The sequence below is a fragment of the Pipistrellus kuhlii genome, unplaced genomic scaffold (genome assembly GCF_014108245.1).
Source record: "Pipistrellus kuhlii isolate mPipKuh1 unplaced genomic scaffold, mPipKuh1.p scaffold_m20_p_55, whole genome shotgun sequence".
Lineage (NCBI taxonomy): Eukaryota > Metazoa > Chordata > Mammalia > Chiroptera > Vespertilionidae > Pipistrellus > Pipistrellus kuhlii.
In genome coordinates this window covers 1,147,589-1,162,309 of record NW_023425557.1, presented here as the reverse complement: position 1 = coordinate 1,162,309, position 14,721 = coordinate 1,147,589, and the positions used below count along the sequence as shown (strand labels likewise).

The following is a 14,721-nucleotide window of genomic DNA, read 5'->3' as shown; positions in this document are numbered from 1 at the left end:
GACCCAGGATCTGTGAAGATGATGCAGGTGTGGAGAGATGTGTCCCTGTCCTCAGTGATTGTTGCTTAGAGAAGGATGTGACCAGACACCCCATTGTCAAGGAGACCCCTCCACATAAGTGACTGATTCCCATAGTTCACTAACAACATGGGTTCTCACCCTTATCCCACATTTTGTAATTAAGACCCCTGAAAACTTAACAAGATTTGCTTCTTGCTTTAGACGGGGAAAGGGAGAGCAGGGATAAAAGATTCTGTGATTATCGCCAAAAAGGGTCTGAGAATATTGTGGGAGAGATCAGAGAACAAAGTGGATAAACATTTCTCTGATACAAGGAGTAAGAGACAGGCTCTTGAAATAGCTGAAAAGACATTGGAACCATATTCTTACCAAGTAGTGGTTAGGAATGTTAGAAACTCTGAAGCAAAATCCTTCCCCAATTTCAGACAGCTAAACGAAGACTTCAGGTGCCTCTCAGCATACAAAGTGCTATAATTTAGGGTTTGGGGAAGAAACTTTGTACTTTGAGAAAATTCAGGTTAAATTGTAATTGTTCCTTTATCATAAAAATGTTAAATATATATTGACTCTGTGCATCTTTTTTGTAAGATGCACTGGGAGAAATAAAAATGATGAGAAGGCCAGAACTTAAAAATAATTTTTTTAATCCTCACCTGGGTATGTATTTTTATTTATTTTGAGAGAAAGAGAGAGAGAGAGAGAGAGAGAGAGAGAGAGAGAGAGAGAGAGAGAGAGGGAAAGTGAGAGAGAGAGAGAGAAATCAATGAGAAAGAAAAACATCAATTTGATTGCCTTCCATATGTGCTCTGACTGGGAGTCAAACCCTTAACCTTTTGGTGTCCAGGATGGTGATCCAAGTAACTGGGCAACCCGGCCAGGGTGCACTTACAAAATTGTAATCCAAGGACTATTTGAAGAACCAAAAAGATTTGCCTCAAAGATTTTTCTGTTATTTAAACAATTGCAAAATTTTTCCAATTTATGTGGGCAGAAGCCTGGGGCATGTTTAATAATGAATTGTCACCATTTTAGACCAGGGAGGATCAAATTTATTATTAAAATAAGAAAAATTCATACACCAGGAAACAGTGACCAGACTCTGGTTTTGATGTTGTCCCACTTAATCATTACAGAATAACAAAACTCCCCAAAATATATTGCTTTAAAACAATAATTTATGGTTATCTACCTCTGTTTTGCAGGTTTACCGCACTCATATGGGTAGTGTATCATGCGGCCTTAATCAAATTGTGGTGGGAAGTGAAGTTTTCCGATGGATGCTGTCCTCATGTCTGTCACTTCACTTGGGGTGGCTGAAACAGCTGGGGGCTGACTGGTCATTTCTCTCTTCACATGACCTTATGTCTTAGACCTCTTCAAACCACAGAGGTCTCAGGGATTTGGGGTTTAATGAATGGTGACTGGCTTCTGCCACAGAGAACCCTTGAAAAAGCTCAAGCAGAAGGTACAAGGGGTAATGGGACCTAGCTCTAGACGTCATGCAGTGTCACTCCTGTCACATCCTATTGTCCAAAGGTGAGTCAGAGGGATGGCCATAATCATGTGGAGAAGACTGCACCAGCACATGGCTATGTTGCCTTGTGATTCATGACCAGGCATCCTAGACTAGTACTGTCCCACAATCAGGCTCCAGAGACATTCACACTTCCCACATACCCCAAACTCTGACCACTCTGTCAGGAATTCCAAAGAGTAATACAATAACAGCAACAAGCTCAAGACAGAGTTCAGGATTTCACCATTTAAACCAGGACCTGGGGCTCTTGGAGTGAACTGACTATAAGTTCTCAGGTGCAGTTAGTTCTTTTCAATGTGTGCACTAATGGGGCAAAATACCTCACACATGCCAAGTGTATATGACGAAACAGACACAGAATGAATATAATCCACATTTTCAGAGGCAGCAATAGGAGATGTTTAGCACCTGCAGTTTCATATCACATCTGACAACCAGTCCAGCTCATATATCCCCTTCTCTCTGGGACTGTTTTCTCTGGAGTGATTGAGTCCACCCTCCATTCTCAGCTTTTTTGTGTTCTTGCCAAGATATCAGAATGACAACTTCAGGGGTTCTGCTTCATCTTCAGCTTCTTAGCAAGTCCAGAGAACCACTTAGCACACACCCTACTTTGAAGACACTATTCCTAGAAACATACCAAGGCAGATTTAAGAAAGTGGGAGGGGGGTCACTGAAGGGAAAAGCGGGATATCTGTAATACTTTCAACAACAAAGATAAACAAAAATAAAACAGAGCCAGGTACATCAAAGCAAAGGAAGTCCTATGGAAATAGCGTCTTTGTCCACAAGGACTACCTCGGGCATCAATCGTGTCGTCTCTCACCATGTCCATTGTCGTAGTGTCTTCTTCAACTCCAACCTTACTAACTGGAACAATTCTTTCCTTAGCCTTCATCCAGCCTCACATCCAGAAGCCTTGAGGGGGCAATGCATTGCTAATGGCACTCTTCAGGCCTTTCTCCTGTGTAGAGAGCATCTGGGGGGCTACTGAGCCTAGGGTCCTTGGCTGAGTCCAGAGGCATCAGCAAAGCAATGTCCAGGAGACATACCTCACCAAAGGCAGGGATGTCGTCAGCAGATCTTTAGCTCAGGCACCTGGGGGTGGTGTAATTATCTAAGTTCAGCCAGGAGCCAGGTGTGGATCCAATGATCATGGTCCAGGCCGGCCTGATGATTCCACAAAGCCGCAAGAAGGAAGAATTGCAGCCTGATCTTTAAGCATGATTTCCTATAATCTCCTGTCCTAAACTCTAGTAAAACTTCCTGGTATCACACTGTATCTACTAAACATGCTGCACTAGCTTTGAGTCATTATCTCTTCATCCAAGAACAGTGTCCCACTTGGTCCCAGCTTTCACTACTGTCTCTGTGTCTGTCTCTTTCTTTTTCTTGATCCCCATCGCCCCTACTCAGGACTCTTCTGCTCTCTAGCTGTGTTGGTCACGGCAAAGAGAGAACACTTATGCTTCCAGGTTTCATTTTATATTGAAATTAAATGCCCCTGCCCACCTCCCACCCCCGCTGTATCCATAAACTCTTTAGCTTTTGATTAGGCACAATCTCATTTTTTCACCTTCTTTATCTTAATCTTGGTCACATTTCTCTCTCTCTCTCTCTCTCTCTCTCTCTCTCTCTCTCTCTCTCTCTCTCTCTATTTGATACTCCTAAACCAAGGATATTTTATCTCATTAATATTTTAGAGAAAGAGGAATGCCTATACAATCCTATCTGGTGGCCCTGCTAAACAAATTCAAAATAATTACCCTATCTTTGAATGATATTCTTCAACTCAGTCATCTTCACATGGATTATTATACATATCTTAATCTTCTTTGTGCTCATGGTAGCCAGTAGTGATGTCTCAGATACTAAGATATGACATAGAGAGCCCAGGGATCAGTGTTCAATGAAAATTATTTGAAGAACCTTGAAGGACTTTCCCAGACGCCATTTTTCTCAATCCTCCCCAATGCAAATCTCCCAGCAGATCAGGCATATCTCAAAGGATAGAAAGACAGTTTTATTCCCTAAAGCCTGCTCGTCTTGGTGACTTTTGCTGTCCGTGACTGATATGACACCTTCAAAACAGTAAGTTCTGAGTCTTTGGCCTTATTTCCATTCCTCTCCATATACCAAATCTCTTGGTTACCTGATTTCTCAGGTGTTGTATGAGTGACAGCTAAACTCTAAATTTGGATTTTTATAGATGAATTGTTCACTAAACATCTAATTTTAATTCCACCCAGAAGACTACATCAGAATTTTGTTGATCCTAGAGTTTATACAACTTGAATTTCACATGATTTAGGAAAAAGAATGCAAAATTGTGAACACAAAATTGAATGTTTACCTAGACCTATTGATCATCACAAGTTATAAAGTTTAAAGAATTACCAAATACAACAAAGATTAAAAATGTAAAAAAAATTATTACAGTATTATCTTTATTATTTAAAGATAGACATACCCTAAAATTCTTCTTTTCTTTTTTTCCTTTTTTTTTTTTTTTTTTTTTTTTTTTTTTTTTTTTTTTTTTTTTTTTACCTATTCTGGTTACAGCTTAATAAGACAAAGATTTTTGTAGCATTATTTTCTGTAGAGAGGTTGGAAAGACAATTCAATATTTTCTCTGGTTTGGCTATTCACAATTTATTCAAATTTAAAAAAAATAAACACTAGTGAGTTCTGTTCTAATACTAGTCTGCAAAGCTTTGCTCTCTGTGGTGTTGTCCATGGTGCTGATGTGAGGTTGGAATCCTGTTTCCAAGTGATGATCAAGGCAGACAGAAAAAGAAAATTAAAAACAAAAAAAATCTTATATTTAAGGAGAACTTACATCTTAAGAATATCGAGACATCCAATCCAGGAGCATGGAAGAGGTCTGAATTTGTTGGTATATTCTTTAATATGTTTCAGCAATGTTTGGATTTTGCCAGTGTGAAGAGCTTGCCCGCTTGTATCAGATTTATTCCTAGGTATTTGGTCTTCCAGACCCTTCACTATCCGATTGGATCCGATTCACCTCCAATTCCTTCCTGGCTGTGGCTGCTGCAGAGGGCAATAAACAGAGCACCTGCGCTGGCAGGGCCCTGAGCTGGGTGCAGAGTGCAGAGCAGCCAACAAGGCAAACAGTTTAGTTTAGAGACAGACATTAAAGGGATAAGGATTGAGCTCTTTTTAAAGTCTGTATAAAGGGACCCCAAGGAAATTGGTAACAAAGAGACTTGACATAATCTCAGGAGTAAATGAGTGAGTGAGTGAGTGAGTACCCCTAGGCAGTGCTCTTCGGACTGACACCTGGTGGATGAGGCCGTGATCCATAGTTCATGGCATAAATTGTGATAAATTGTGTGTGTATGTGTGTGTGTGTGTGTGTGTGTGTGTGTGTGTGTGTGTGTGTGTGTGTTCTAAATGTCCTTTTGAGAAGGCAAAGGGGAAGCTTTAGTGGTAGTTGTGGGGCATCTCTGATGATGCCAATGAATTTAAACTATTTATTAAGTACCCAGTCACCTCATACCATTCAGGACCCACACTTGGTTGTCTGAAGTTCCTGCTCCAGGCTGCTTTGAGCACATTGAATGTAAGCAGGCATGAGTCTTAGTGCAGGCCTGATACATGGGATATGAAATGTGCATCAGGTGGTAATACCTGATACAAGAGTTTCAAGTTTCCCTTCACATGCAATCCAAGTCCAGACCCAGTTACAAACCACAGCTACACTTTGATAGGTAGCTCAGTCCTCAGTCATGTGCTGAATTGCTTTCCTCCAAAAAGAGGCCTCTCTTGCTCCTAAGCCTGAGTCCACTATCTCACCCTGCCCCCAAGTCAGAGTGGAAGGGGACTTGGGCAAGTCATGAAAGGTTTCCCTTCTTATTTCCAGATTTAAGTCTGGAGGTTTTTAGTATTTGGAGACTGGTTTTTCAACATTGTAAATGAATCCTTCTTACTACAATAGTGAAAAGTATGAAATTCTCAGGTTCACTTGTGCTTTTGGTCATTTAGACCAAATCTGATAAAGTCTTCATATGTTCCTGAATTTATGTACCTGTACTGCATTTTCCAGGAGAGAAATCAGGCTTCAGTGAAAGAATTTGTGTGATCACAGGTTGGTGATTGCAGGTGTGGGCAGGTCAAAGGGCTAAGGGATTTGGCCCAACAGGGAGTCTAATGGAAGAAACGAGCAGGAAAATAGCAAGTTGAATAAGTACTGTCAGCCAGTTCCTGTGGCTGTGCTGGATCTGAAAACAATCCAACCTCAAGGGGAGAACGTGCTTCCATAGGCTTTCCAGTCCTGAGTGGACACTTTTGTCACTGCACAGTGACCAGGCCTGGATGAATAAAAACATAGGGCCCACCTGTAATGTTGTGAGTTCTTGGTTGCATGCAGGAATGATTTCACAGAACAAGGTGATTGTGAGACTGTTTCTGAAAGTTGTGGATGGTGAAATAAAGGAAGGGTTTAGGATAGGTGAAGCAATAGGAGAGCCAAGGTGGGGTTGCCTGTGGTCACTAGAAACATTATCAGGAAGAAGTGGGCAAGGTGGGGCTGCTGTTAGCTAACTGGAAAATCAGAGAAAGGTGGGGCTGGAGACGGCTTTTGGGAGTCCCTTAAAGTTTAGGTGATGCACACGCTGGGGGAAGGAGATAGGAAAGGGCAAGACATGGATGTGCTCCCAGGAGGGAGAGGGCTCATGCTGGGTCCTTTGTTTTGAGGGTTTTTAAAGGCTGGAATTTTAGGGCAGGTCTTAGGGGAGATGTCAATACAATATTCCTGAGTTTTCCATGTGATTCCTTTCAGAATCATGGCCTTCACTGATTGGTTGACACAAGTCATGGCAGCTGGGGCTTGTGTGGCCCACAGGGTTTGTTGCTTTTCTGAGCCTGGAGCTCAAATACAACAGAGGCCTAGATATCATCTCTAAGGAGGTGACCTCTGTAACTGACAGAAAATTGCTCAGCTAGTTTGTTCAATTGTCTGTCTCAGTTTCCCCATTCTATTTGCCAAAAAGTTTCCTAGCTTCTGACTATTCTGTCTCATTCTGACAAATGTTTCTTCCCCCAAACTAGATCGACAATACATCTCAACAAATAAAGGTAATTTTTCATCAAAGATCTCAGCATTACTAATGACTTAGACCTACCTGCCATGAGGATTTTCTCAAGTAATAAAGAAAATGTTTCTACCTGGACTGCTTCTCATGTGAAAACTTCCTGCCCCTTACCTTGTTGGGGGGTGGAGAGGGCCTGGCCCAGCAGTCAGGTGTCTGTTCAGTAATAAATCTGTCTATGATTTGGCTGTGCTACATTGCAGAACTCACTTTCTTTCTACTCGAAGAGTGATTTTCCTTCATTCCTTCCTTTTTCCCTATCTCCATTCCCTAGCTTCTTTTCCTTTAATTATTTGTTATGGGAAATTTCCATTTCAAACATCACCAAATGTAGAGACAATAGTACAATAAGCCCTCATGTACTCATCAGCTTTAACAGTTATCATCCTATAACCCATCTTGTGCATTCATACCTCTACTCACCTCACCCTTAGCTTCTTTTTTTAAATTATCATCCAAGAATGTGGGTATTGGTTTGTTTTTTTTAGAGAGAGGGGAAGGGAGATGGAAAAGGAGAAAGAGAGTGACAGGGGGGGGGGCGGGATTGGTTGCTCACGTATGTGCCCCGAATGGTGATCCAACCCAAAACCCAGGTATGTACTCAGACAGGGATCAAACAAAATCTGCAACTTTTTTTCCAGTGTACAGGACAATGCTTTGTCCAACTGAGCCACTGGGCTAGAGCACCCCTGGCTTCTTTTGAAGCAAATCCCTAAATATCAGTAAATTCATCTGTAAATATTTCAGAATTACATAACTTATCCATTGCTGTTGTCTAGTTGCTAGAAATAGTGATGGATCTGAGAGATCATGATTTTGTGGGATGACATTTTGGGCTGGAATCAACTGAACCGTTCTTGTGTAGGTTTTGTCTGCTCTCTTGTGCGGGTGTAGTAAGCTGGTGACTTCTTTAGGGTTGGACAGTCCCTGATGGCCTCACTCACATGTCTGACAGTTGATCAAGGAGCCTTAGTTCTCCACCTGGCCTCTCCAGCAGGCTCACTTGGGCTTGCTCCCATGGTGTCAATATTCCATGAGTTCCCTTTGGCAAGAGGGAATCTTTCAATTAAAAATTTTTTATTTTACTTTTATTGTTCACATCTGTTGACACGGATGTCCGAATTTTCCCCCTACCCCATACATTTGTCCACCTAAAACCAGCCCCTAGCCACTCTTTCCTGTCACCATCACCACACGTTGTCTGTGTCTATGGGTTATGCATACATTTTGTTTAGCTAACCTCTTCCCCCTTTTTCATCTCCTCCTTCCGGTAAATGTTAGTCTGTTCCATGTATCCATGCCTCTGTTTCTATTTTATTTGTCAGTTTATTTTGTTCATTACATTCCACTTGGAAAACTTAATGGTTGAAAAACTTTATGACTTAACTTGTTTTTTATTGTTTTATTTAACTTTTTTTTTAATGACTCTAAAATGTGTCATTAATTAGGTATGCTCTAATTTATTCAGCAGGTCATCATGACTAAATCATACTTATTCAAGTGTTCTTATTACAAAGAATTTATCATTTTAATGTCCAATCTTGATTGATATATGTTGGAAGTTGACTAAGAGGATGTAACAAAAAGGCTAAAACACTGTTGGCATTAAGAGAGCCAATGGATCTACTGTGGAAACGACATGACACAAAGACTTTATTATCTCCATCTACAAAGACTTTATTATCTCCATCTAAAGGATCGATTTCTATGATCTCCCAGGACCTCTGGAAGGGAAGCCTTACCTCCAGGACTATCAATTCTTTGCCATTGATCAAGGTAGAAACATGTGTACCCTTTGGGTGGGTTCTGCTCAGAGGGATAAATACTTGGTGAGAGGCCTGTAGGCTGGATTGTAGACCCACTCACCCACTCATTTCATCACACTTAATCATGAATTTTTCCTGCTAATACTTTATCAACCACAACTTCCTCAATGAAGTTTCTATTGCACCACAATACATCCATTTCAAGGAAATAGCTGTAATTGATTCTATTTATGATAGCCCACACCTTCTCATCTGCTGGAAATCTTTCTAGAAGAGATTTAGCAAGTGAAAGGGGCCCAGAGGGCGGGGCTTCCAGAAATCATTTATAACCTGCTGCTTGCAGAGATCGCACACACAACTACAAACAATTTGGAAGAGCTGCCTAGCAGAAAGCACAACAATGGCTTTGCTACCGGTGAGTTGAAAAGGCACAGCCTTCAGTGATCCCAGCTCACTTAAGGGAAGGAGAAAAGAGTCTGAGATTTTTCCAAGATGAAAATATTGGGAATGTATTACTGGCGGTTGTGAATATATGGAAGGGAAAGGAATGGGCTAGTGTTTCTACGGTCAGCTTTTGGTGGTCTCTGACTGAGGGTAAACTCTATTGAGGCACTGTGACTTTGTGTGAGAAGAGAACAGCTGACTGGGAAGAGGCAGTATGTGCATGGGTAAAAGGGGTGAGATTGCACATTTTTCTTCATGCTTCTGAGTATGTGTGTGTGAGTACAGCTGGGGCAGTGGTTGAACAGCTGTGCATGTCATCTTGAGTAGTAGTTTTGGGAGGTATGTGTGAGTCAGTGAGTTCCATGTATTTGTATAACTGTGTGTACTATGACTTCATGAACTCCGAATATGTGTGCACACATGTCCACTTGTGAGGATTCTCCCGTACATAGTAGTGGCTGCTTAAGAGCTGTGGTTCTTTCCATGTGTATCATTGTGGCTTCTGGTGGGCAGAACTGGAGGTCTTGGGGAGAGTGGGTTTCCAAGAACTCATCTCTGAGCATTAATGAGAACAGAATGTGTCAGTCCTCAGATGCCCCTTCTCAAGAAGGCTGGGGAAGTTGAACTCAGACTGTGGGGCACAGGATTTCCTGTCTAGGTCAGCACACAGCGACTCTTCCTCCTGCCTCAGGACTCCTCCCCAGCCAGTCTTCCTTTGTCCTAACAAAAAAAAGGAGGGAGGAAGGTCTTTTAAACCAGATCCTGGCTCTCTGGGGAAGGTTGTTGGGAGAAATTGTTTCATAGAATGGATCACCTGAAGATGGAAGGAACAAAACCAGCCTCAATCCAGATAAAGATTAGTCAATATCAGGGAACAACCTGTAGATTCTACTTAATTAGTTTCCTGTCTCCCACCCTGTGTGCAGGGACTGACTGTCCTCAGCAACTTGTACACATTCCTGAAAAGGCACCATTGCCCCTGAAAATTCTGATGCGTATACATACCACACACAGGAGTCTCCTTTTCCATTATTTCCCTCTGTCTTTAGACAACTATCTTATATTAGAGTGAATTCTTATATTTTATATTTTTACATTCTAAAGCCTTATCTTCGGAGTTTCAGATAAAATTGATGGGAGGGTAGTACCCTAGAAAGGGCCCTCCCCTTCTGCTAAGACACCCCCGCATGGACCCTATACCTACCAGTGACCATGCTAAAGGTTTTACATCTATTAGCTCAGCTATTCCCGAGAACATCCTATGAAATAGGAATTTTTATAATCCTTCTTGTACTGAGAAAATGGAGGCAGGGAACAGTCAAGTAGCAGAACTCAGTCTTCATTGGTAGTAAGAGGCAGAATCAGCATTAGAATCCAGGCCACCTGGCTTTTGAACTCTTGCTGTTAACTTCAGCTTTCTCATTTCTTCAAAGACACAAGGACCTGCCTGTGGTGAGTTGGGAAAAAGAGGGTCCTCAGAGTATGTCCTTTGATGTATAACCTGCTTTGCCACTGGGCACTGTTATAGGATGGGCGACCACCCCTGGCTTTACCCCTCTCAACCACTCTCGTCTTTCCTGGCAGGTCCCATATACAAAACAGGCATGCTTATCTGTTGGTTCTTTCGTGAAAATCAAAGGGACACCTGCCATGCCTTTCAGGTGGGTATCTACAGCCCATGGGGAGGAGAAGCGAGATTATTAGAGCTTTGGGGGCCACTTCATGAATGACTGAGGTTTAAGTTTGTAGTTAGCATAATGGAAGCACAATACAGATACAAGTTCTGCAAACCCATATGGTGCCAGGCATTAAACCTACAGGTGCATGACTGTGGGTAAATGTTGAAGTCTGGGGGCTGGGGACACTCAGGCATTGGAGCTGAGGTTTATTACCAAGGGACACGGTGTTTCCAGGGCATGAAAAGTAGCCCCAGGCCAGTGACTGCTGCTCAGTGTGAGCCCTCGGCTAAGAAATGAGGCATCTCCCCAGCCTGGGAAGGACAAGCTGAAGCACCCCCCAGGGACACGTACTGCAGTGTCACCCAGGAAGGCCTTCCTTCCCCAGGAGGAGTTGGGAAGGGTGTGTCTGTGTGTGAAATGTGGGCCGCCATGAGGAAGGGTCCTTACTCAACATGCTGTGTACTTTGCCTTCAGTAAGGACACACAAATGCAGGTGGATTTCCATACTGGGAACGAAGAGGACTCAGACATCGCCTTCCATTTCCGCGTGTACTTTGGCCGCCGAGTGGTGATGAACACCCGTCAGGGTGGGAAATGGGGTGAAGAAGTGAAATCGACTGTTATGCCCTTTGAGGATGGCCAACCCTTTGAACTGGCAATCTTGGTGCAGCCATATGGGTACGAGGTGAGTGTGCCCAGGAACATCCACTGCACAAGCTCTCAGGGCTCTCACAGGAGCACAGCTCTCCCTGGCCTGGCCCCCAGAGCCACCTGTGGTTCATCTCCTGCCCCTCTCATCACAGAGTGCCCTCTGCGTGTACTGCCCTGCTCAGGTCCTTTTCCAAATCCAAGCAGGTCACGATCAGCACACATGCCTTACTCTCCATGGTGGAGAAGTTCCTGTCTTCACTCACTGCCATCATTTCCCCATGCTGTCATTCCTTCAGTTTTCATGTAGGATATTGTTCAAGTATGCATATAAATAATTATAATCAGTTTAAAATTAAGTCTTCCTACATTCCAAAACCCAGTCCCTCTCTCCAGAGCAACACTTACTAATTCGTTTATGCTCCTTCCAGAGATACTATATGCTTGTTCAACTCTATGTATCTACCTATCTACCTATTATTTATCTCTGTCTGCTTTTATTTTTAAACAAATGATGTTATAAGTTTCTCTAGAAATCACATATTGGTGACTAGATTTCATTTGTTGCCAAAGAATGTATGTTACAGAAACTAACATCATGCTATTTGTGATAGCCCCACATTATTTAATGTTTGCATAATATTTCAATAGAAGCATTTTCAGAATAATTTATCTTGGCCCTTATACATGCACATTTCGGTGGTTTCCATATTTTGATCTCATGAATGATGCTTCCCTTTGTATCACATTTTTGTCATTATCACCTCCCTATTCTTACAAGGGAGTATAATTTCAGAGGAATTGAATATCTGGTTCAAAAAAGGTATGCATTTACGGAACCAGTTTGGCTCAGTGGATAGAGCGTCGGCCTGCAGACTGAAAGGTCCCTGGTTTGATTCCGGGCAAGGGCATGTACCTTGGTTGTGGGCACATCCCCAGTAGGGGAGTAGGGGAGTGTGCAAGAGGCAGCTAATCGATGATTCTCTCTCATCGATGTTTCTAGCTCTCTATCCCTCTCTCTTCCTCTCTGTGAAAAATCAATAAAATATATTTTTTTAAAGTATGCATTTTAAATTTGAAAAAAATTAAGACCTCAACAGCCCACTTTTTCACCATAGCCACATCCATAAAGTGTCTGTTTAAACCTTCTATCATGGGGGAAGCACAAAGATTTAATGTCCTATGATTGAAGTGAGGCATTGTTCCATTTGCTTATAAGATGAATAAAAATATCCTCATTGTAATCATATGTACTATTCCTCCTCTTAAGGAATATTCAAGTTTTGGCTCAGTGGTTAGAGCATTGGCCTGCACATTGGAGGTTCTCAGGTTGGGTTCTCAGTCAAGGGCATGTATCTGGGTTGCAGGTTCAATCCCCAGCCACAAAGGGGCACATGAGGAGGCAAAAATCTGAGCTACTGGGTCATCAGGAGTAAATGGCAGTAAAGTTTAGCAGAGCTAAAATGAATGCTCTCAATAAACACTTAATGACCAATTAGCTTAGGGCACTCTGTGCAAGACCCAGAATCAGGATTCATGAAACTGTTCCTGGCCAGAGGGAAGCCCAGGAAAACATAGACAGTGCAACATAGAGTGCTAACACCTCAATGGAAGAATGAGAATCACAGAAAATAATGAGAATAACTGACTGAAATCATCACAAAAGGTAGGCTATAAAAAGAAGCATGCCTTTTGGGTTTCAGAGTGTGACTAGGAGTTTCTGGTGGATGGTGTGTGTGTAGGGTAGGAAGGGATAGGAAGATGGTAAGTTTGTTTGGTGGCATGCTGTATTTCTGACTCATATTCTCTTTCAGGTTTCAGTAAATGGTCGTGAATATTACAAATTTCCCCATCGCCTTGAACCAGGACATGTGAGGATGATACAGGTGTGGAGAGAGGTGTCCCTGACTTCAGTTTATGTCATTTAAAGAAGGATGTGACCAGACACCCCATTGTCAAGAGGATCCCTTCACCTAAGTGACTCTGTGACTCCCAGAGCTCACTAACAACATGGGTTCTCCCCCTTCCCCCACGCTTGGTCATTAAAACTCCTGAAAACATGACAAGATTTGCTTCTTGCTTTAGAGGGGGGGAAAAGAGAGAAAATCAAGAGTACGTGGTTATCACCAAGAGAGGTGTAAGAGTATTGTGGGAGAGATCTGGGTATCAAAGAGGATAAACATTTCTCTGATACAAGGAGTGAGTGACAGGCTCATGAAATATCTGGGAAGACATTGGAACCATATTCTTATGATGTGGTGCTTAGGACATGTTAGAAACTCTGAAGCCAAATCATTCCCCAAATTTCGATAGCTAACCTAAGATTTTGGCGTCTGTTTGCCCACATCATCCTATAATTGGTGGTTTGAAAAAGAAACTGTACTTTGAGGAAAATCAGGTGAAAAGTCTTAACAAACCACCCCAAAATATATTGGTTTAAAACAATAATTTATTATTATCTCTCTCCATTTTGCAGGCTTACTGCACCCATATGGGTAGTGTATCATATGGCCTTAATCAAATTGTGGTGGGAAGTGAAGTTTTCCGATGGATGCTGTCCTCATGTCTGACACTTCACTTGGGGTGGCTGAAACAGCTGGGGGCTGGCTGGTTATTTCTCTCTTCACATGACCTTATGTCTTAGACCTCTTCAAACCACAGAGGTCTCAGGGGTTGGGATTTAATGAATGGTGACTGGCTTCTGCCACAGAGAACCCTTGAAAAAGCTCAAGCAGAAGGTACAAGGGGTAATGGGACCTAGCTCTAGAAGTCATGCAGTGTCACTCCTGTCACATCCTATTGTTCGAAGGTAAGTCAGAGGGACGGCCATAATCATGTGGAGAAGACTACACCAGGGCATGGCTATGTTGCCTTGTGACTCATGACCAGGCATCCTAGACTAGTACTGTCCCACCATCAGGCTCCAGAGACATTCACACTACCCACATACCCCAAACTCTGACCACTCTGTCAGGAATTCCAAAGTGTAATACAATAATAGCAACAAGCTCAAGACAGAGTTCAGGATTTCACCATTTAAACCAGGACCTGAGTTACAAAGTGAACTGAGTATAACTCCTCATTTGCAGTTTTTTTTCAATGTGTCCACTAATGGGACAAAATTCCTCATGCATGCCAAGTCTATATGTCGAAACAGACACAGAATAAATGTAATCCACATTTTCAGAGACAGCAATAGGAGATGTATAGCACCTGCAGCTTCATATCATATCTGACAACCAGTCCGGCTCATATCTCCCCTTCACTCCAGGAATGTTTTTGTAGTGATTGAGTTCATCCTCCATTCTCAGCTTCTTTGTGTTCTTGCCAAGATATCAGAATGACAACTTCAGGGGTTCTGATTCATCTTCAGCTTCTTAGCAAGTGCAGAGGACCACTTAGCAGACACCCTACTCAGAAGACACTATTCCTAGAAACATACCAAGGCAGATTTATGAAAGTGGGAAGGAGGGTCACTAAGGGGAAAAGGGGGATATCTATAATACTTTCAACAA

The 14,721-nt window shown here is 42.4% G+C and overlaps 1 protein-coding gene and 1 long non-coding RNA gene across 3 annotated transcripts; both read left to right on the top strand.

Moving 5' to 3' along the window:
• The first annotated feature begins 8,709 nt into the window (after positions 1-8,709).
• On the top strand, positions 8,710-13,267 carry LOC118706759 (galectin-10-like). Of its 2 annotated transcripts, none has more exons than XM_045573699.1 (5): positions 8,710-8,850; positions 10,464-10,540; positions 11,033-11,243; positions 11,414-11,512; positions 13,021-13,267. In XM_045573699.1, exons 1-5 carry the CDS (start codon positions 8,836-8,838, stop codon positions 13,132-13,134), a joined length of 516 nt encoding a protein of 171 aa, XP_045429655.1. In that variant the 5' UTR covers positions 8,710-8,835; the 3' UTR covers positions 13,135-13,267. The 2 variants fall into 2 exon arrangements, with proteins under 2 accessions (XP_045429655.1, XP_036272225.1); XM_036416332.2 differs by lacking the exon at positions 11,414-11,512 and adding an exon at positions 10,313-10,336 and having other exon boundaries at positions 8,821-8,850.
• Positions 11,519-12,300, top strand: LOC123651447. The gene is made up of 2 exons (XR_006740173.1): positions 11,519-12,029; positions 12,268-12,300. It is a non-coding gene; the product is annotated as an uncharacterized LOC123651447 (long non-coding RNA).
• Positions 13,268-14,721: the final 1,454 nt, after the last annotated feature.

Excerpts from the sequence above, each read along its gene's own strand:
- LOC118706759 (XM_045573699.1), top strand. Across the intron at positions 10,541-11,032 it reads ACACCTGCCATGCCTTTCAG|TAAGGACACACAAATGCAGG; the intron begins GTGGGTATCTAC and ends CTTTGCCTTCAG. Across the intron at positions 11,244-11,413 it reads TGCAGCCATATGGGTACGAG|GTCACGATCAGCACACATGC; the intron begins GTGAGTGTGCCC and ends AAATCCAAGCAG.